The following is a 21910-nucleotide window of genomic DNA, read 5'->3' as shown; positions in this document are numbered from 1 at the left end:
TTCATGCCACCAACAGTTCTAGAAAACAGTGATCCCTGATTCTGCAGTTTGCTAAAGAACATGGTTACAGATATCATTGCAAAAAACAAAGATGGGGGAGCAGGAGAGAGGTGAGTACTGGGGATTAGCTGGTGCCATGCTTGGGGCCAGCTCTGGGGCCCAGGCAGGCAGGCCACTGAGATCCCCTAGGTGGACAGGCTACGCCCTACACGACCCAGACACCCAGAGGCCCCAGGCTGCCACTAAGAAGAACAGTAAGCAGTGGAGAGGTGGAAGAGGACGAGAGCAGAGTGATGTGTGCACGTGAAGAGAGGTGGGAATGGAGATGGAGGGTAGTGAAGAACAGTCTGACGTGAGTAACCAGTGACCTAAGGCTAGGGCTACCACCGAGGTTCATGTCTGGGTCAGGACCTGTAGCACTAGGGGTCTTTTACCACAAGGCAGGCAGATGTCTTTGGGCTCAGCTGCTACCTGGGGCCATGTTACTATCTGAGGGCTGTGCGGAGCTGCACGGTTCGCCTGGGCATCTTGGGATAGCTGACCCTGAAGGCATTTGAGCAGAAGAGCTGACTCCAAGGTCATGAGAATGAAGGAGTTGGCCCTGCACCTTGCTTGGGCATAGTAGAGCTGACCCTGGTTGAGGGAGTTGGGGGTGAGCCAGGCCAAGGGCATTAGGGTGGGAGAGCTGACCCTGTCCCTTGGCAGCTATAGCATTTCCTGAGCCAGGCAGGGCAGTGCTGTGCTGGCCTTGGTGTGTGCATGCAGGAGACTTGGCAGGCTATCCGGATCAGCTACCACCTAGGCCCAGATCTAGGGCTTTGAATTGGCCTACCCCAACATCTACCCCATCTATGAACTGCTGGAGTGTGTGAAGGGGCCAGTCTTACAGATCCAAAGCTGCAGAATCTCCATGACACAAGGCATCCAGGAGTTCCAGAGAGGATCCAATATTGATAGGAGAAACCAGAGGACTTGAATCAGACCCATGACTCATTACAGTGAACATTTGCAATTAAAGAGATATGGACAAAAGGGTGTACTCTGGGATTCATCATGATACACTATAGCTTCCACAATGAAATTTTTCTTTTTCTTTTTTTTTTTTTTTTTTTTTTTCTTTTGGCAGGGAGCTTGCAAGGATAGAGGGCAGACACAAAGGGAATAGATTCAGTAGCTCTCAGGTAGAAATGATAACTATCCTCATATAAACAAGGGAACTAAAACACAGATTATGGATCTTGATATATGCTAAGGTTGGGAAATAATGTCTGTTTAGAACAGTGGTTCTCAACCTGTGGGTCATGACCCCTTTGGAGTTCAGCCATTTCACAGGGTGGTGTAAGACCATAGGAAAACACATGTATTTATATTATGATTCAAAACAGTAGCAAAATTACAGTTATGAAGTAGCAATGAAATAATTTTATATAGTTGGGGATCGCCACAACACAAGGAACTGTTAAAAGTTTGCAGCATTAGGAAGGTTGAGAACCACTGATTTAGAAATTATGTACAAAATAATGTATTCCTTGTTTCGTTGTTAGAAAAGTTTCCAAAAATGTGCTCTTAACATGTGTGAGATTTTTCTGACTTCTTTTTCATGTATCTTATAGTTCAGTGAATGTCTGAGTTTAGCAGTTATGTGATATCTGATTGTGTTTGTCTTTTCTTCAAAAGTATTTCACAGTTATTTTTTGTATGCTTTTTTAGTCCATGGTACTTGGATGTATCTCATTTGGCAAGGGGTGTGGTAGTGTGTTTACAGACGTGTACCTGTAAGCTGCTATTGGACGGTCCCTCTCAAAGGGGCTGCATCCAGTGGCCATGAAAGCGCAGAGTGCAGCAGCTTAACTAATGCCAGGGTTATGTCTAAAACTAAGAGGTGGGAAAGGGATCCTTCCATATGCCAGAGTAGTTTTCTATATAGTACCAAGACCAGGCATATAAAAATTTATACTCAGAATCATAGTGGTAATTCAGCTGAACATAGTGAAATATGAAGCTTTTACCACTTGAGTTGGAACATCAGCTACATATTTACTGTAAAGTTTTATGTTCTTCCCAGGTAAAGTTTCTAAATATTACTTGTACTCACTGGATCCTGATGATTGTGTGAGGTTTTGTTTTGGACTCCCTGTGCCTTCTCTTAACCCTATCTACAACTAGCTTCATTATGTAAGTGACAGATGCTCCCTCTGACACACTCTGTAAAATAGTTTTTAAGAAGAAAAGCTCTGAACAGTTATTGTAAGGGAGGTTTGGAAAAACTGCAAAGAAGAAAATTAATTTGGATTGGGGCTTTTAAATTGAAAGTTGGGGATTATTGTCCTAGCGTTTTTCCTGTTTTTTGGAATGTGTAGAGTTGACGGCAGTAGAGTTAGAGGCTTGTGTGTTTGTGATTGTGCTGAGCACCCTGGCCCATTACCTTCCTCAGTAGCCCTGTAGGGAGTGCCGCTGACTTTCCCACCTGCAGAGAATTCCAGTCTAATGTTTGGCTCCATTGCCAACTGACATTACTATCTTAAATTTTTTTTCTGTACTTTTAAAATGAGGTGTTATTGTTAGTATGTGTGTTGCATGGATTCAATTGATTTCTGTTATTAGTGAATCCACTCTGTCTAAGTCACTCAAGCTGGGGGGACATCTTTGATGGTTTCTAATGCTTTCCTTGGGACCTCTGACGACCACGTGTTAGCTCTCTCTGAGTTTCCTGGCTGTTCTAAGAACCTCATGTATGTTGTCTTACAGGCCGTTTTATACTTGGCTGTCCTGGACAGTGCTGTTGAGTAAACTTGCTTATAGAACACCTGTAGCATTAAAACTCAAAAGCCTTGTGGGAAAAGCACTGTCATATCCAACGTAAACGCACTTCACTGTATGATATTTAAATTCCTCTTTCCGCTTTGGAGGGACACTCACTCACATTCCATGCGGGCATACATAGTCATCAGCTCATTCAGAGGTAAGCCCTGAGCAGGAAGAGGAACTTCTGAGCTTACTGTAGTAATGCCCCTCCTCCCCCAGCTCCCCAGGACAGGGACTCTTTGTGCAGTCCTGGAACTCTCTGTATACCAGACTAGCCCCAAACTTAGATCCGATCCCCCTTCCTCTGCCTACTGAGTGCTGGGATTAAAGTTCTGTACCACCATGCCTGGTTTATAGTATGTTTTATAATGCTGAAAGCAGAAGGTCTGTTAATCTGCACACCCACTGCACTGGGTGATTAATATGTGCACATAGAACACAGACCGTGAGGAAAAAATGAGCAAGTAAAGAAACCGAAGCACCTGTGTTCCATGCGTCTTTCCCAGACAGCCGTAATTAATGGCTCTTTAACAGTCAGGGTTGCCTACCGTGTTTCCTGGCCTCGTTTAGCAAGTACTAAAGCACTTGATAATCCCAGTGCCCCCAAATTCCAGAATGACTTTTTAAGTAGTAGTCAGTGCATCTGAATATGCTGTAGTATTTTAAGGAATAGACATTTTGTTATTTATTGATTTAGTTTTTATTTATTAATTTATTGCTTTGTATGAGAAGAGAAATATATTTTGTTCCAGATAAGCCTTTCTGTCACTAATTTTACTTTTGAATAAACCTTCTAGCTGTATATGGGAAAAATTCCAGGTTAGTGTTCCTTCTGATGGTGTAAAGCTTATGCACTAAGCACGCTCGCTAGTTAGCCTTTGCTTGTCTACTTTAGAGCCTTTGGCTGCACCATTGTGATCCTGTAGGACTAAGGCAGAAGAAGAACTGTTACTTTGAAGAACTTCGTGAAGTTGTGCTTCTGGTCTGTTTTGACAGTCGTTAGTTGATTAAACTTTAACAATGCGAATCGTCAGTAAGCGTTAGCTCCAAGAGAATAATCATGAAACTCACGCGCTCTTTTAAAATGAGATATTCTAGAGGCGATATTGATGAGCTATCATGGAGCATTGTAACCAGTCTCACGTGTCAGGGGCAAAATAACTATTCTCACCATTGAAGTCCCTAAAGTTTACTCACATCAAAACTTAGAAGCAATGATTTAAATCCCATTTCTTCTTTGACTCAGCCAGTTGTGAAATGGAACTCCTATCCCACTTGAGCCGTAAAATGTGTTAAATTTAAGACTAATGCAGCTTTCTGCTTTTTGAGTTTACATTTTGGCAATAACTGCCTTCTTTGTTCAGTGTTAGAAAAAATGGTCTAGGCTTAACCAAATAAGAAAACTGCCAAGTTCACAGTTCTGGCAGTGAAAGAAGCCAGATTAAATGAAAGTCTAGATATTGACTTTACAGAGTATGCTAAAGGGAGATTTTGTGACATTACACTTTCTTTGAGAATAAAGTTCTTCTACAGTAATAGCTGTTCTTTGACAGAGATTGATGTGAGAGTTCAGGCTGTGGGCCTTACCTCCCAGTAGCTGCAGAACCCAGGAGAGCCAGCTAGGAATTGTATATCTCACTTGAGCTCTTCAGCTGGCCGGTGGCTGGGGTGGCTTGGGCCTACTGCTTTGCTTTGAACTTTTAAAGAACTCATAAAGTGGACATCACCATGGTTTGTAGCTATGACAAGTGAACTCTTTTGAGTGAAGTGGCTTAACAGGGTGTAATGGAGACCAGGCTGATTCCAGCCAATCATTCCGTGTGACCAAGGCTGGCCTTGTGCTCCTGATCCTTCTGCCTCCACTTCTTGCACTTCCTGCTGCAATTACTGACCTGCACCTTCCCCCCGGCTTTAGTTGCCCTCTAAATTTTTTGAGATGAGATTTCTCTGGATAACAGCTCTGGTTGTCCTGGAACTCAGTCTGTAGACCAGGCTGGCCACGAACCCACAGAGATCCACCTGCCTCTTCTGGGATTAAATGCGTGCAACACCACCTTCTGGCTTAGGCAGACGATTTTTAATAGCCACAATTTACAATGTGTCGTGCTTGAAAAAAAAGCTCAGAGGAATGTAAGCATTCTAGAGGGATGGCAGATCTTGGCAAACTTCACTCAGTGACTGAATGTTTTGCTGGGTACAGACAGATAAGGATAGGGGGGCTGTGTATTGTGGTGTGGCCATTGTAATGGTGCTGGTGCTTATTGAGGACTTAATTGTGTGGTCAGTGTGTCTCAGGCCCTCATTACTAGGCAGCGGCTGGAAGAGGGCTGAGCTTCTGGCTGGGTTTATTTACTGGGTGAATATGGCACTGTCTTACCTCTGTTGTAGAGAACTTGGAACTCAAGGAGGGCCTGTGCTGTGGAGGGAGATTTATTTTCCCTCCTTATACAAATAAACTGTGCAGAATAGCTAAGGGGAAAATGGGAATGACCTCAGTGGAAGAGAATGTACTTCGAAGCAGCCGTGGGGCTGATAGAGAAAGCCAGGAGCTTGGTAGTCACATGGTTTGAAGTTCACACCTATTGCTATATTTTGAGAATCTTTATTTTTGTGACATAAAGTGTTTGACTCTGAAGTCTGAATAGCCAAGTGTAGGTCTGGAGTAACAGCTGAATGGTTCAGAGCTGCCATTGATGCTGCAGAAGACTGTAGTTCAGTCCCCAGCACACACGTTGGGTAGTTCACAGCTGCGTGCAACTCTGTCTCCAGGGGACCCAGCACCTCTGGTCTCTGACACCTGCATGTTCTCTTCTCTCTCTTAAACTGGTGTGTGACCTTGTAGTCCTAGCACTTTGGAGACAGGCAGGGAAGGAGGCAGCCAGAGTTGTTATGTGGAGACTATCCCAAAAGCTCCAACCAGAATATCATGGAAAGTTGATAAAGTTCTACTTAGCTGTGGGGTGTGGTCTGTGTGAGCTGAGCGAGTGTTAAGGAACTTTGGTAGCAGTTTGGCCCTGCTGTGCAGTTGGAGTGCGTCATCCCTGGGCTTGTGCTTTCCCCCCTCTCTCCTGCACCTCCCTTTTCCTAGGCCGTGGTAAACAGTGGGAATGTGTTCTTCACAGATTGCTCCAGATGTTCTGTAAGAAACTATTTTCATATCCAGTTCAGGATGTAGCTTCTTTTTCTCACCAGTGTAGTAATATTTAATACAAGTATGACATTAGAGCATGTGATCATTTAATACCACCAGATTTACTTTTTAAGTTAATTTTGGTGGTTAAAGTATTTTTTTTTTTAATGTTAGCTGAATGAGTACTTCAGTGTTTGCTTACTCTAGCTATAAAGGGCAGGTTACCCAGCACTCCGAGTGAACTCTGCCCTGTGAAGGATAGAGCACAAGGGTTGCTGTCTTAAGGGTTTTTCTGCTGTAAACAGACACCGTGACCAAGGCAACTCTTAAAAGGACACCATTTAATTGGGGATGGCTTACAGGTTCAGAGGTTCAGTCCAGTATCAAGGTGGGAACATGGCAGCATGCAGGCAGGCATGGTACAGGAGTTCTACATCTTCATCTGAAGGCTGCTAGCAGAATGCTGGCTCCCAGGCAGCTAGGACAAGGGTATTAGAGTCCATACCCACAAGCCACACCTACTCCAACAGGGCAATAGTGCCACTTCCTGGGCCAAGCATATACAAACCATCACAGATGCTGTAGGCTAACTACTAACTGCTTAGGCATCAGCTGGTTCTTTTTAGGGACAGTCGGAAACCTGTTTGTCCTGATGTTACTACTTATTTTTTTTTTAGCTCATTTGCTAGTCAGTCTAGTTCTTTGCTGCTAGCAGAGATTGACCCTTGGGTTATGTGTGTGCTAAGCAAGTGTGCCCCACTGTCTAGCGCCCTATTCCCCTTGAATATAAATTATAGTACAGAGTTGAGTCGAGTTTGTAGAGTTATACTAGACTCACATTAGGTTTCTCTTGAATAAGTCATTCTGCTCTTGGAAGCCAGACTCTGTATTCCATGTATAGCTTTTCTAGTAATCATGTGTCTATGTGCATGTTATCTGATATTTCACAGGTGCCTGTGTATGCTATTAGAATAGAATTGTAGAATAACCACATGAAAAAGAGGTGTCCTACACAAAGAAGTAAGGAATGCTGAGAATGGGAGAAATAGTTCTCCTTGGGCAAAAACATACCAAATGGCCATCCATACCAAATGGTCAGCACTGAAGACGTACATATTTGTAGTATACATACTGAGCAGGGGTGTCTGTCTGTCTGTCTGTCTGTCTGTCTACCCACCAATGTATCTACCTACCTACAAATCTATCTCTGAGTGGGTTGGGATAGAGGGGTGTATGGGAGGGTTTGAAGGGAGGAAAGGGAAGGAGGAAATGGTTTATATAATAATCTCAAAAAAAGAAATTTTAAGAAGGTAGAATTTAGTCAATAGTTATTTTGGCTTTCATATTGTGGATTTTTTTCCCGTCCTTTTAGGATTAGGACTATTTAATTGTACTTTTATTTAGTTGATATTTTACTAGCAAACTATGGTGCTTTGAATAAAAATGTGCCCCCCCCCCCCCACATTATCCCATAGAGAGTGCATTATTAGGCGGTGTGGCATTGTTGGAATAGCTGTGGCTTTCTTGGAGGAAGTCACTAGGAGGTAGGCTTTGAAGACTCTACCTCAAGCAAGGCCTAGGTCTCAGTCTCTTCTGTGGCCCGTGGATCACGATGCTCCTTCTACAGCACAAGTCTGCCTGTATGCCATCATGTTTCCCTCCATGACAGTAATGGACTGAACCTCTGAACCTGTAAGCCAGCCTTAATTAAATGTTTTCCTTCATAAGAGTTGCCGTGGTTGGGTGTCTCTTCACAGTAATAAAACTCTTAAGACAAAAACGTTTTTATTTTGAGCTCAGTGTAGCCTTGGTTTTCCTGGGACTTGTTCTGTAGGCCAGGCTGGCCTCCAACTCACAGAGATCCGATTGCCTCCCAGTGGTGGGACTAAACGTGTGCACACCTATTGTCCAGGTACTAACAAACTTTAATTTAGCTGGTATTTTACTAACAACAGAACTGGCTAATTTGATGTCAACTTGACTTAGGTTAGAAGGAACCCCTGTTGAGAAAGTGACTTACTACATTGGTCTATAGACAAATCTATAGGTCATTTTCTTGATGATTGGTGTGGGGGGACCAAGCTCACTGTGGATGGTGTATCTCCTGGGCTAGTAGTCATGGCAAGGATAAGACAGGCTGAGCAAGCCAGTAAGGAACACTCTTCCATGGCCTCTGCATCAGCCTCGGACTCAAGGCTTCTGCCTTGAGCTTATGTTGTGATGTCCCTGGATAATGGACTATAAGCTGTAAGGCAAAATAAACCCTATCTTCCCCAACTTGCCTTAAAGTAGTACTAAAAACCTATAACTATGACACCCTCAAAGTGTTAAGGATGTTGGCATCTTACTCTGTAAGCCAGTACTGTCAAGAAAGAAAATTGAATTTGTTCTGTGTTGTGAAGCTCTAAGGAACAAGTTACAGTAACTGCTATATTTAAAAGTCTTCCTCGGGGTTGGAGAGATAGCTCGGGTTAAGAGCTCTGACTGCTCTTCCAGAGGTCCTGAGTTCAAATTCCAACAACCACATGGTGGCTGACAACCACCTGTAATGGGATCTGATGCCTTCTGGTGTGTCTGAAGACAGTGACAGTGTACTCACATACATTAAATAAATAAATATTTTTAAAAAAAGTCTTCCTCTTCACTTCAATTTGATATCCTTTGACTAGAAAACAAATACATGCTTATTATAATTAATGATACAGATATCATTAAAGCATATAACTACATTCACATAATAGGTGTTTTATTTTTTTAAACTTTCTGTTTTAGATGTCATGGGCATTCTTTTGAGTATTCATGAAATGTCTGAAATATTTTGGTGGTGCATTTTTTGTTTATTTTGTTTTGTAATACAGAGATTCAAAGCAGAGTTTCATGCATGCCAGGCAAGCCCATCCACCCTGGCCAACACGCCCATCTTTTTTTTTTTTTAACTTTTTATCTATTTACCTATTTATGCTAGGAACTGAAGTTGGCATTCCCAACCCTATCCTTCCCTCCTTCCTTCCTTCCTCCCTCCCTCCCTCCCTCCCTCCCTCCCTCCCTCCCTTCCTTCCTTCCTTCCTTCCTTCCTTCCTTCCTTCCTTCCTTTATTTGTGCTAGGAATTGAACATGGGGAAGCTTTCTACCACTGAGGTGTATTTCTAGCCTTTTGCTTAATTTGATACAGCATCAATAAGTTACTTAGGCTGGCCTCTAATTTGTTATCCTTGTGTCTCAGGTTCCTTACTATCTGGGGTTGAAGGCATTAAACTCCATCATCTCTAGGTGTTTTTTGATGTCTTTAAAATACAATTTACTGGGACTGGATAGATAGATGACTTGGTAGTTAAGAACATTGGTTGCTCTTGCAGAAGACCCAGATTTGGTTTCTAGCACCCACATGGCAGTTTACAACCATCTGTAGCTCCATTTCCAGGGGCTCCAACAGCCCCTTCTGACCTCCACAGGCCTCAAGCCTCATGTTGTATACAGTATACAGGCATAGCTGCAGGCTAATACTTGTGGTACATGTACATTTTAAAAAATAAAAATAAAAATCCAACTTACATATTTTATAAAAAGCAGATGTTGGCAATTTAAGCAGTGTCCCAAGGCTGCGGTCGCTGTGTTTTGTGTCTTCTCTGGGTGATTGCTTCCTCCACTCTTGCTGCATATGATCTTCGCTGCACCCCCTACTGAAGCCCACCTTCTTGTCCCTCATTGCACCACCCACTTTATAATTATTTTTCACAAACTAATCACGATCAGTTTTCCTTATTGTCATTAACATCTTGTTTTAAAAGTCTCCAGGGTCAGACTTTTCATAGTACATAAATGTCCTTTGCCAGCTTGTTCTGTATCCTTCATGTGTGTTCAGGAGAGGTTCCAGATGCTCAGTGATAAGCAATATAAAAGAGATTGAGGGGTTGGGGATTTAGCTCAGTGGTAGAGCGCTTGCCTAGGAAGCGCAAGGCCCTGGGTTCGGTCCCCAGCTCCGAAAAAAAAGAACCAAAAAAAAAAAAAAAAGAGATTGAATACAAAGGCAGGCATAATCCAACTGCTTTCTACAAAATAAGACATTAAAAAGATTTATGAAATGTAAAACTGTGATTTTTCTGTCCTGAATGAAATATTTTTTAAAATTAACTTTTTTCCAGAAGTCTAAAACTGCCATTTTTGACCTGTGAGTAAATAGTTTTGTTTTGGAAAAGCTATTTTTTATAAGAATGTAGCTTATGCTAATACATAGCATATTCATTATTGTTTTTAAAGAGAAATGCCAGGATTTCTCAGTTTCATTTTCTGACATGAAATTAGCTGTACTGAAGTTTTCAGGGCCCTCAATTTTAAGAGTTTAGAGGTCTAGAAGAGTCTTGAGTGCTTCGGGACCTCAGTGACTTTGGCTTTTGTTCCCAGTTTCTGTCCCAGAGCTCCTACAACATTTAGGGCTTTGAGTGACAGGAATGGCTTTTGTTCATACTCAGCCCTCTGATCACATAGGAGTTTGTGTTAGTGAGGTGATTTAGGATGAGGCTGGTCTCCATAAAGAGATTGGAGTGGTTGGACTTGGCTCCTGATTTCTGGTAAGGAGTTGGGATAGCTGGAGATGAATTTAATCTACTAAATATCGGTAAAAACAAGACAAAATAACCCCCACCTCCTCCCTGCATGACCAAAGATGCAAGCCTTGCTGGGTGTAGCAATCTCCAGAGTCCTGGGAGAGTGGTAGGCTCAGAGTCACCACTCCTGCTTCTGTCCCTTGCTCTGTCCATTTCTTTGACTTTTTTTTTTTAAAGTGGACCCAGCAAATATTAATTTCTGGATTCTATAAGCCTTTTAAAACAGGTGGTTTAACCTGAGAGGGATATTGTGGGAATCCCTGATTTATAGTCAATGGTCAGAAGTGCCTGAGGCCTGAAATGATCTCAGATGGTGGTGTGGGATGAAGCTCACTAAGGCGATGGTGAGAGAACTGGAGACGTGCTTCCTGTGGAACATCTCATATGAGATGAGGTGAGATGAGAGAGTTGTCTTGGCTCTAGAATTAAGTCAGTAAATATCTGAGCAAATCAATTAATGAGGGAGTGATACAGAAGGCTGGTAAGTCTGTGCAGATGCAAGCCTTCTCAAGGTAGTGTTCTTCAGAGACCTGGATTTGATAGAAAACAGTTGTCTAAAAGCATTATCTGCATTTTGGTAAAATTTAAAGTCTTTCCTCGTAGAGCATTAAAAAAAAATCCTACCCCCTTTTCAGATAAGGTCTTTTATAGTGTAGGTTAATGACTTTAGGTAGAGGACCTGAAATTCCTAGTATAACACACTCCTAGGAAAGCTTCCAATATATTTGCAGGGAGGTCTTAGGGAATCATGGGAAGTTTTACTCATCCTTATTAACATTAAATTTAAGCATTACTGATTGCTAGTATAATAACTTACTTAGCTATTTGCATTGATATATATATATATTCCCCCATATGTTTTAAACATTTTGTTTTTGTTTTGTTTTGTTGTGTTTATTTGTTTTTTACAGGGTCTTTCTAGGTAGTTCTGGCTAGGTAGTTCTGACTATCTTGGAGCTTGCTATGTAGACCAGCCTGGCCTAGAATTTACAAAGATCTGCCTGCCTCTGCCTCCTAAGTGCTGGGATTAAAGGTGTGCTCCACCACTGCCTAGCTTGTTTTTGACATCTTATTGAAAAAAAAATTTGTACAATTTATTTTGATCATGTTTCCCTTCCCCTAGTCCCCAGGTCTTTGATCCTTCCCTACCCACCCAACTCTTTCTCGATCTCTTTTAAAGAAAACAAAAATAAGAAACAAACTACAAAACACAAAAATGGAAATCAAAAGACCAATAAGATAGAACAGCAAAACGATACAGAAAACTAGCAATGCTGTTGAGTTGGTTTTCAGTCCTGAAAGCAGAGCCTGCACTGAAGTGTGGTTAATGTACAAGACTTTGCGTTCAAATGGGGGTCAATCCAGTGTGTCTAGAAGACGGTTTCCTTGGAGTCATCCATCACTTCTTGGTCACAATATTTCCACTTCCTCTTCTGCATACACAGATCCCTGAGCTTTGAGGGCACCCCATACTTTTGAGAATACTGCTATCTTAAATGAAATCATTTGTAATTTGTAGATTTTGAATCAAAGGGAGATTGTGCTTTGTTTCCTTTTTAAAGGCAGGCAGCTTGGTAAACACTCCTCTTAAGTCCTTGAAGATAGATAGGTAAAAGCCTCCCTGTTTTGTCCCATCACAGTGTGCGTTAGTGATCTAGACATAAGCACTCCCTTTAGGGTTGTCCGAGCAGACACGGGCAGTATCTTGCTGGTAGGATTCTTGCCTTACTTTATATCGTGAAAACCTCAGAAGTCTTCAAGATGGTGCTAGACACAAGTCACTATTCAGAAGACAGTAGTTGGACACTTGGCGGGCAGGGCAAATTGAATGGGTTAAACATTCAGACCCAGAGTGTGATGACATTTCAAAGTATTAGAAGACTGTTGTGCATAGTTTCTAAGGTTTACTATCCTGGCAGAGTTTACAGCAGAATGACCATTGTACCCATTTAAAGGACTCTAGTCAGCGCTGGTTCTTGTCTTGGTCAGCTCACAGCCCTGAGACTTACTAGACTAGAGAAAACGTGTGTGCTGCTCTGCTGTGTAATGTCTCTGCTGTTCTTGTCCCTCTTCTGTAATGATATTCCAAGTAGACCCGGGCTTCCTTATTAGGGGTGATACTTTTGCTTTTATAAATAAAATATTCACATTTGATTGGTATTTCTCACTGCACTTTTTAGAAACAGTGAAAAGTCTTAGAAGAAAGCTAGCTTATGGCATTACAAGCTTTTGAAGAGTTAAACCAAAATAAAGAGAAAGGAAAGCAGGATCATGGTCATTAAAAGTTACACTAGGACTAGAGAGACTATTGGTCTCTAAGAGCACTCACTGCTCTCGCAGAGGACCCAAGTTTTGTTCCCAGCACCCACATCAGGTGGCTGACAACCACATGTAAGTCCAGCTCTAGGGGATCCAGTGACTTCTGGCTTTTACACTCAAGGGCAGATACCTGCACGTAGGCACACATACCTACATACAAGTTAAATTATAATTAAAATGTTAGAGTAAAGCAAGGTGTTGTAGACACATGGAGACTCTAAACTCAAAACTCTCCCAAAGGTGTACACATCTAGCTCAGACCAGTTAATCGGAACTCAGAGATTAGGATTGGACACAAGGATATTTTAGGCTCCTTAGATAGCTCTTAATAAGTACTCAGTATGAGAGCATTTATTTATTCTGAAAAAGTTTGTTACATTATTTGTTAAGCTGCAAGTGACGTAGGGCTCCGGCGTTTGTGGGGTCATTTGTGACACATTAAAAACAAGATATGGGAGTGTGTTTTTTGTTTTGGAGACTTCCCTGCATCAGCTTTGAAAGTATGAACAGGGAGCCTTGACATCCATAAATAGGATTAATTACATATATCAGCACTGTTTTATGGAAAGAGACGTAATTCGAGGCAAAGAAAGTGAGCATTTGAACACGGCTGAAACTAGGATTATTGTGGGTGGACATTCCCAACTCAACTCGTGAGACTGCTGCCTAAAGATTAAAAACTGCCTGGAATTCCTAGGACAACTGGACACGTGGTCAGGGACCAGGGCACAACTTGTTCATCATCACTATTTACTCACAGATTTCTGCTGCCTGACTTTGTCAGCTTGTCCTTCATGCATCAACCCCTGAGCCATAGTTACAGGGACACCTCCTGGAGATGCTGACATTGCATCATAACCGTGTAGCCTTTGTTTAGCATACACGTTTAGCATACCTACACTTTCTCAGTTACTGGGAAATACCTTAAAGTGTCAAGGCTTACCTAAATCAGTTTATGTCAGATTACCTGTTTCTTAGAGAAGATAGGAGAAGAGTATAATTGGCTTTATAAAAAGGTAGCTGTAGGATTAAATTAAGTCATTCCTTGCGTGTAAGGCACTGAGCAGAGGGCTGGTGCATCAGGAATTGCTGATAATGTTCATTAGTTATTTCTTTAGCAAACTATACTTGGAGTAGCTTTCATGTGCCAGTGTCTGTGTTAGTGTTGAAGGTATAATGGTGAGTAAAACAGCCTTTCATTTGTACGAGTCTTTAAGAGGGAGTGCAGAAGCAGCATGTTGATACTTCCAGATCATCCCACACGTCTGTAGAAGTTTTAAACCCATGTATATGATACATTCTTGGTTTTGTAGAATTAGAAAATATGTGTGCCAATTTGTTCTAGTCAGGAATTTATGCTTTCTTCTTTCTTTTATTCATTCAATTGCGCGCGCGCGCGCGCGTGTGTGTGTGTGTGTGTGTGTGTGTGTGTGTGTGTGTGTGTGTGTGTGTGTGTTTTCCCAGTTTTTTCAAATAATTTAGAGGGGCTGTAGAGATGACTCAGCAGTTAAAAGGGGCTTACCGCTCCTGCAAAGAACCTGTGTTTGGTTTCCAACACCTACAAGGGGGTAACAGCTACCCCTAACTACAGATGGTGGGGACCTAATGCTCTCCTCACTTACCGTCCCTGTGGGCTCCTGCACACATATGATGCCCGTAAAGTCTCAAAGGCACACATGCATAGACACACATACATAGACACACATACTTAGAGACACACATACATAGACACACATACTTAGAGACACACATACTTAGAGACACATACATAGACAAGACAGCTTTAAGAAATTGGGACGAATCGTAGTAAGTGTAGGCTTCTCAAGAAAGACACTTTTCAATCCCCCCTCTCCCCCCCTTTTGTGTGTGTGTGTGTGTGTGTGTGTGTGTGTGTGTGTGTGTGTGTGTTTGCTGTTCTAATTTCAAGTTTGTGAAGGATTTCTACAGTATTACTTGAATAACACATTTGATTGATTGTACTCGTATGGTTTAGATAGGAAGTTTTCATGTTCTTTCGTGTTCAAAGCTGAATTGCCCTCTGATGGGACTTTGGGACATGATTGGGTCACAAGGGTTCTGGCTTATCAGTTAATCCTCTGTTGGATTCATTGATGGTGTTGTTGAGAAGTTGAAACTTACGTGGTGGGGCTTGGCTGGAGGAAATAAATATCCAAGGGCCGACTTTGAGGGACTGTAGTTGTCTCTGATCTTTTCTTTTCCTATTTACTGCCACAGAGTTGCTCAGGCAACTCCACTGTGCTGACCAGATGATGCTTTGCCTCACTCTCTGGAACCAGTGTTGGGACCCCTGAAACTGTGAGCTGAAATACGCTATCCTTCCAAGTTGTGCATCAGGCAGTTTGCCATAGCAACACAACGTACATTGATTGCATTGATTGTGTGCAGGTGTTATGTTGCATTGCTCTGACACGCACCGGAGAAAAACAACTTACAGGAGACAGTTCTTGGCTTCAGAGGTTGAGTTTGTGGTTGCAAGGCCCCAAGTGTTTGAGTAGAGCATCATCATACTGGCATGTTCACCTCATGAAATCCTGTAAGGAAGGGACTGGGGACCAGGTATAAATTCCAAAGCCATTCTCCCAGGAACCTATATCTTCCAATTAAGTCCAACCTCCAGAACCTCTGGAAATTCCTATCACAGGCTACAGCACAGCATTAAACCCAGGAGTCTGGGGGCATTCATATTCATACCACAGTAGGAGGGAAGCAGGAGGACTATACAATTTCAAATGATGAATGAAACTGCTCAGGTTTGACAAAGATTGGTTTTGATTTGTTTTTGAATCTCTTTCATGAGATTGAAATAGCAAGATCCTGCACTTCTTACTTTGGTGATAGTCTTTTTTGTTTTGGCAGTTTTTGAGTGCTGTAGATAATATATTCTTAAATTTGAAATATTATTTATTGAAATGAACCCTGGTGATTCTCAGGTTTATCTTTTCACAGAAGACTAATGTCCTACCCCTGGTAATCCTTTGCTACTTGATAGATACTCTTTGTGAATACTTTTCCAGACACACGAATTTATTGAACCCAATTAGTACTCATCACAGAGTTTTAAGCTTTCACTCCTATAATTTAGCCCTCGCTTATGCATTTCTCTATCTGCTTTATTTATTTAGCAGATAATCAGATCTCTATGCATTTCCCATCTTGCTTGGGTATGTTTAATGTGTGTCCTTGGTCTTTATAAAGAAACAAGTTGGGGCGGTTCAGGACCACTGGAGAGTATGAGGTAGTGTTTAGATGCTTCACCTGCAGCTGCTTGTTTAAATACTTTAATAGCTTTCTTTAGCCTTATTTGTTCTATGAAAGGAAGTAAGGTTATTCTGACCTGGCTTTTTGATGAAAATATACTGGATTCTGGGCATGAACACACACCTTTTGCATATGTAGGTCCTGGCTTTTAAGGAATCTGTTGTAGTTTTCTTCTAAAAACCTACATTAATTTTCCATGTCTCCCGATACCTGCTTACTTTGTTTTAACAAAGGTCTAGTGATCTCATTTATAGGGTTAAGTGTCCAAGAACCTTGTGTGATCTTTAAGTAAGACGAAAGGAAATGGTTTACAAGACAAATAGGTATTTTTGTGGTTGTGTAAACTCACTGGTGGTTTTTATTTTTCCCTTAGAAATAAGTAAAACATAAAATTGTGTGGTTTTTAAGTTCTCTTTTGTATTTTCTTTTAGGTAGTATTAAAGATAATCAAACATTATCAAGAAGAAGGACAAGGAACTGAGGTCGTTCAGGGAGTGCTCCTGGGCCTGGTTGTAGAAGACCGACTGGAGATTACCAACTGTTTCCCATTCCCCCAGCACACAGAGGACGATGCTGACTTTGATGAAGGTAAGGCTGTGGGCCTGTCAGCTGCGTCTTTGCAGCGTACACAGATGGCGTTAGCTCATTTCCCAATGTAACTCTCCTCTCTTACTGGGTTAACTTAAATCATGGGTTTTGAGTTTCTGGGGAAAATGGCATGTCTGTGCAATGAGAATTTGTATAACAAAGGTTTTTACTTTGTCCCGTTTGGCATCCATTGTCATCTGTTTTAAGAAGAGGTAAGTATTACCAGCTCTTTCAGGAAGATCATTCTTATAGCTTAAAGATTACACCAGCCACGAACAGTTAGGAGGGAGAGGCAGGTAGATCTTTGTGAGTTTGAGACTGGTCTATAAAGTGAGAGCCAGGGCTCTGTTATACAAAGAAACCGTGTCTCAAACTAACTAACAGACAAAAAACAAACAAACAACCAAACCAAACCAAAACCAGGTTGAAAATAATTTTTCGAACTCTTAGGACACAATTTATATGTAATTTCTTTAAATTAAAAAATTTGCTTAAAGCACAATAAAACTTTTATGTTTAATACATTTGTTTTTAATTGAAAATTTTTTATTTACATTTCAAATGTTATCCCCTTTCCCGGTTTCCCATCCATAAATCCCCTATCCCACCCCACCTCTCCCGTCTATAAGGGTGTTTCCCCCACCCAAACACCCACCCCTTCTCACCTCCCTGCCCTGACATTCCCCTACAATGGGGGGGTCCAACCTTGGCAGGACCAAGGGCTTCTCCTCCCATTGGTACCCAACAAGGCCTTCCCCTGCTACATATGAGCCATGGGTCTGTCCATGTGTACTCTTTGGATGGTGGTTTAGTCCCTGTGAGCTCTGGTTGGCTGGTATTGCTATTATTACAGGGTTGCAGACTCCTTCAGCTCCTTTAGTTGTTTCTCTAACTTCTCCAATGGGGACCCCATTCTCAGTTCAATGTTCGGCTGTGAGCCTCTGTATTTGTCATGCTCTGGCAGAATCTCTCAGGACACAGTTATATCAGGCTCCAGTCAGCATGCACTTTTTCACATCAGCAATATTGTCTGGGTTTGGTGGCTGTATGAATATGGTCTGGATCTGAATTGACATTCCTTTAGTCTCTGCTCCAAACTTTGTCTCCATATCTCCTCCTATGAATATTTTGTTCCCCCTAGCATCCACACTTTGGTAGTCCTTCTTCTTGAGCTTCATGTGGTCTGTGGATTGTATCTTGGGCAATCTGAGGTTTCTGTTTTTGATATCCACTTACCAGTGAGTGCATACCATGTGATTGAATTACCTCACTCAGGATGGTATTTTCTAGATCCATCCATTTGCCTATGAATTTTATGAAGTCATTGTTTTTAATAGCTGAGTAGTACTCCATTGTGTAGATGTACCACATTTTCTGTATCCATTCCTCTGTTGAAGGGCATCTGGGTTCTTTCCAGCTTCTGGCTATTATAAATAAGGTTGCGATGAACATAGTGGAGCATGTGTCTTTGTTATACGTTGGGGCATCTTTTGGGGATATGCCCAAGAGAGGTATAGCTGGGTCCTCAGATAGTACTGAGTCCAGTTTTCTGAGGAACCTTCAGACTGATTTCCAGAATGGTTGTACCAGTCTGCAATCCCACCAACAATGGAGGAGTGTTCCTCTTTTTTCACCTCCTTGCCAGTATCTCTTGTCACATGAGTTTTTGATTTTAGCCATTCTCACTGGTGTGAGGTGAAATCTCAGGGTTGTTTTGATTTGCATTTCCCTGATGACTAAGTATGTTGAACATTTCTTTAGATACTTCTCAGCCATTCAGTATTCCTCAGTTGAGATTTCTTTGTTTAGCTCTGTACTGCAGTTTTTGATAGTATTATTTGACTTACTTATTTGAACTTCTTGTTCTTTGAATATATTTGATATTAGCCCTTTATCGGATATAGGATTGGTAAAGATCTTTTCCCAATCTGTTGGTTGCTGTTTTGACCTATTGAAAGTGTCTTTTGCCTTACAAAAGCTTTGCAATTTTATGAGGTCCCATTTGTCCATTGTTGATTTTAGAGTATAAGCCATTGGTTTTCTGTTGAAGGAATTTTCCCCAGTCCCATTTGTTCGAGTCTCTTCCCCACCGTTTCTTCTATTAGTTTGAGTGGATCAGGTTTTATGTGGAGGTCCTTGATCCACTTGGACTTAAGCTTTGTACATGGTGATAAGAATGGATCAATCTGCATTTTACATGCTGACCTCCAGTTGAATCAGCACCATTTGTTGAAAATGCTATCTTTTTTCCACTAGATGGTTTTAGCTCCTTTGTCTAATATCAAGTGACCATAGGTGTGTGGGTTCATTTCTAGGTCTTCAGTTTTATTCCACTGATCTACCTGACTGTCTCTCTACCAGTACCATACAGTTTTTATCACCATTGCTCTGTAGCTTGAGGTCGGGGATGGTTATTTCCCCCCTTTTTTTTTGTTGAGGGTAGTTTTCACTATCCAGGTTTTTTTGTTATTCCAAATGAATTTGCAGATTGCTCTTTCTAATTCTGTGAAGAATTGAGTTGGAATTTTGATGGGGATTGCATTGGGCAAGATGGCCATTTTACAATATTAATCCTGCCAATCCATGAGTATGGGAGATTTTTCCATCTTCTGAGATCTTCTTCAATTTCTTTCTTCAGAGACTTGAAGTTCTTGTCATATAGAACTTGCACTTGCTTGGTTAGAATCACACCGAAGTATTTTATATTATTTGTGAATATCGTAAAAGGTATCATTTCCCTATTTCTTTCTCAGACTGTTTATCCTTTGAGTAGAGGAAGGCTACTGATTTGAGTTAATTTTATACCCAGCCACTTTGCTGAAGTTGTTTATCAGGCTTAGTTCTCTGGTGGAACTTTTGGGATCACTTAAATGTACTATCATATCATCTGCAAATAGTGATATTTTGACTTCTTCTTTTCCAATCTGTATCACTTTGACCTCCTTTTGTTGTGTGATTGCTCTGGCTAGGATTTTGAGTACTATATTGAATAAGTAGGGAGAGAGTGGGCAGCCTTGTCTAGTCCCTGATTTTAGTGGGATTGCTTTAAGTTTCTCTCCATTTAGTTTGATGTTAGCTACTGGTTTGCTGTATATGGCTTTTACTATGTTTAGGTATGGGCCTTGAATTCCTGGTCTTTCCAGGACTTTTATCATGAAGGGGTGTTGACTTTTGTCAAATGCTTTCTCAGTATCTAACCATGTATACAGTGTGCCTTGATCATATCTACTCCCACTTCCCACTCCTTCCTGATAATTCGTAGCATATCACCGTCCCGCCCTCACCTTCATGGCTGTCACATTATTTTATTTGTTGACTTGTCTTTGTGACCCACTGAGTCCCATTGGTGCTACCTGCTGTTGTTGTGTTGTGCCCTTCACCTTTTCAGGTCGCCATAGCTGCAGTGAGGTCGCAAGTGCTGTGGCATTATGACAGGAAGATAGCATCTTTACAGCACTACTTCCCCTCCAGCTCCTATATTGTTCTTGATTCCTTGTCCACGATGCTTTGTCATCCTGTGTGTGTGCGCGCGTTGGGGGGATTGAAATCAGTGTCCCATTAAGCAGATGCCCTGTGTAGGTCTGAGCACCAGGTTACCTGTTCTTAGTTCCTTCCCAGTTATGAACCCCAGCATCGCTGCCCACTGCAGAAGGAGGGTTGTCTGTCTGAGGCTGAGAACAAAAACCGCACTATGGCTATGGACACACGTATCTAGGAGGCAGTGTGACAGTTGTTCATTTAGCAACAGTTGTAGGCTCCCTCTGGCTCTATAGCCTCCAGAGCTTTGGACTTTTGACCAGGTTTCCAGAACAAGCCCTGAGTTCCCTTCTGTCACAAAGTTGTTGTCTCTCCCATGCCTCTATTGCAGCAGCAGGCACATCCTGCCTGGAAAGGTGGTATTGTAGATTCTGTGGTCCCTCCCTGGGGAACGATGCATTTCCTCTCAGTGGCCTGCATCACACCTTTTGAACATTGATGTTGAACCACTTTTTGTATCTAGCAATTCCTTGCTTTCTATTAAGGATTGGGTCTAGGACACCCCCTTAAATATAAAATTTCTTGCGTGCCCAAGTCCTTTTATGTCAAGCAGTATAATATTTACATGCCACATCTGAACATCCTTTTATACTTGAAATCATCGCTTTTCACGGCTGCCTAATGTGTGAGTAGTCTGTCCCTGAAAGAATAATGAACAGGAAAAGTCTGAATGTGCAGACACACTGAGATAGGTTGTGGGGCCTGTGGATACGGACGCTTATTCTACTTGATGGCTTAACCTCTCTTCCCATTCTAAAATTAAATTTTAAAAATCAGTTTGCAACTCTGTAGCTTTTAGAGAGATAATCATTACATGTATCTTCTGTTCCCAGGGGTGCCTTTTCTCTCTGTTGATCATTTCCCCCTTTGCTTCTGTGCTTGTAAAGTTTGATGTAAGTTTGTCTTTTTTCACTTTTGTTGACTGTTCATTTAGTTTCATTGAAGAAACTATTGACAGATTTATTACGAAACTTTTCCTGTTTTTTTCTGGAAATTTTATGGTTTTAAAAACTAAGTTAACCTATTTATATGATTTAGTGTTAACTTTTGTCTGTCTGTAAAGGAGAGGTCCAGATTTGCTGGTGTTGGAGAAGAGACTCATCCTGTTCTATTGAATGGTCCTGGAATCATTGTCGATCATGTGACCATATGTAAGCCTAGGGTGTGACTTACAGACTTTCTTCTCTCTTGTCCTGTTTTAGATGTCTGTTCTCATACTGCTCATCCCACTGAACACAAGTGAAGATTATTTATCATTTGAACTATTTAGTCAAATTATGCAAGCTTTATTTTCTGTCAGGTAAAGTTATCTCCCTAAAGTGGAGTTTGAAAAGATAGCACTGAACATAGACTTACATAGCCCCCCCAAAAACTGCAAGGCTAGAGAGGGGCTTTTCAGGGGTTGTGGGATTTCCAAGACTTGGTTTCATAGGAATTTAGCTGACGACTTGGAATTGTTTGGCACAGCGTCTTAATCAGGGTGGAGGTAGAGGTGGAGGTCAGGGTACAGTGTGTGGAGCACGTCCAGAAAATCCTAGTCTTGCAGTTTTTTTTTAGGATTCTAGTCAAATCCTAGTTTTACAGAAATCAGAAAGAATTTATTTTGACCTTGTAATAGGATAGCTTTTATCTTAAAATGGAGTTAGGC

The 21910-nt window shown here is 41.6% G+C and overlaps 1 protein-coding gene across 1 annotated transcript in view; it reads left to right on the top strand.

Moving 5' to 3' along the window:
- The window catches only part of Eif3h (eukaryotic translation initiation factor 3, subunit H), an 83394-nt gene that overhangs the window by 6238 nt on the left and 55246 nt on the right, over positions 1 to 21910 (top strand). The window contains exon 2 of the mRNA NM_198751.4: positions 16569 to 16725. Coding sequence (NP_942046.1) covers positions 16569 to 16725 — 157 coding nt within the window. The remainder of the gene's footprint in view (positions 1 to 16568; positions 16726 to 21910) is intronic.

The sequence above is a fragment of the Rattus norvegicus genome, chromosome 7 (genome assembly GCF_036323735.1).
Source record: "Rattus norvegicus strain BN/NHsdMcwi chromosome 7, GRCr8, whole genome shotgun sequence".
In the NCBI taxonomy this organism is placed as follows: domain Eukaryota; kingdom Metazoa; phylum Chordata; class Mammalia; order Rodentia; family Muridae; genus Rattus; species Rattus norvegicus.
This window is presented reverse-complemented; position numbering and strand designations above follow the sequence as displayed.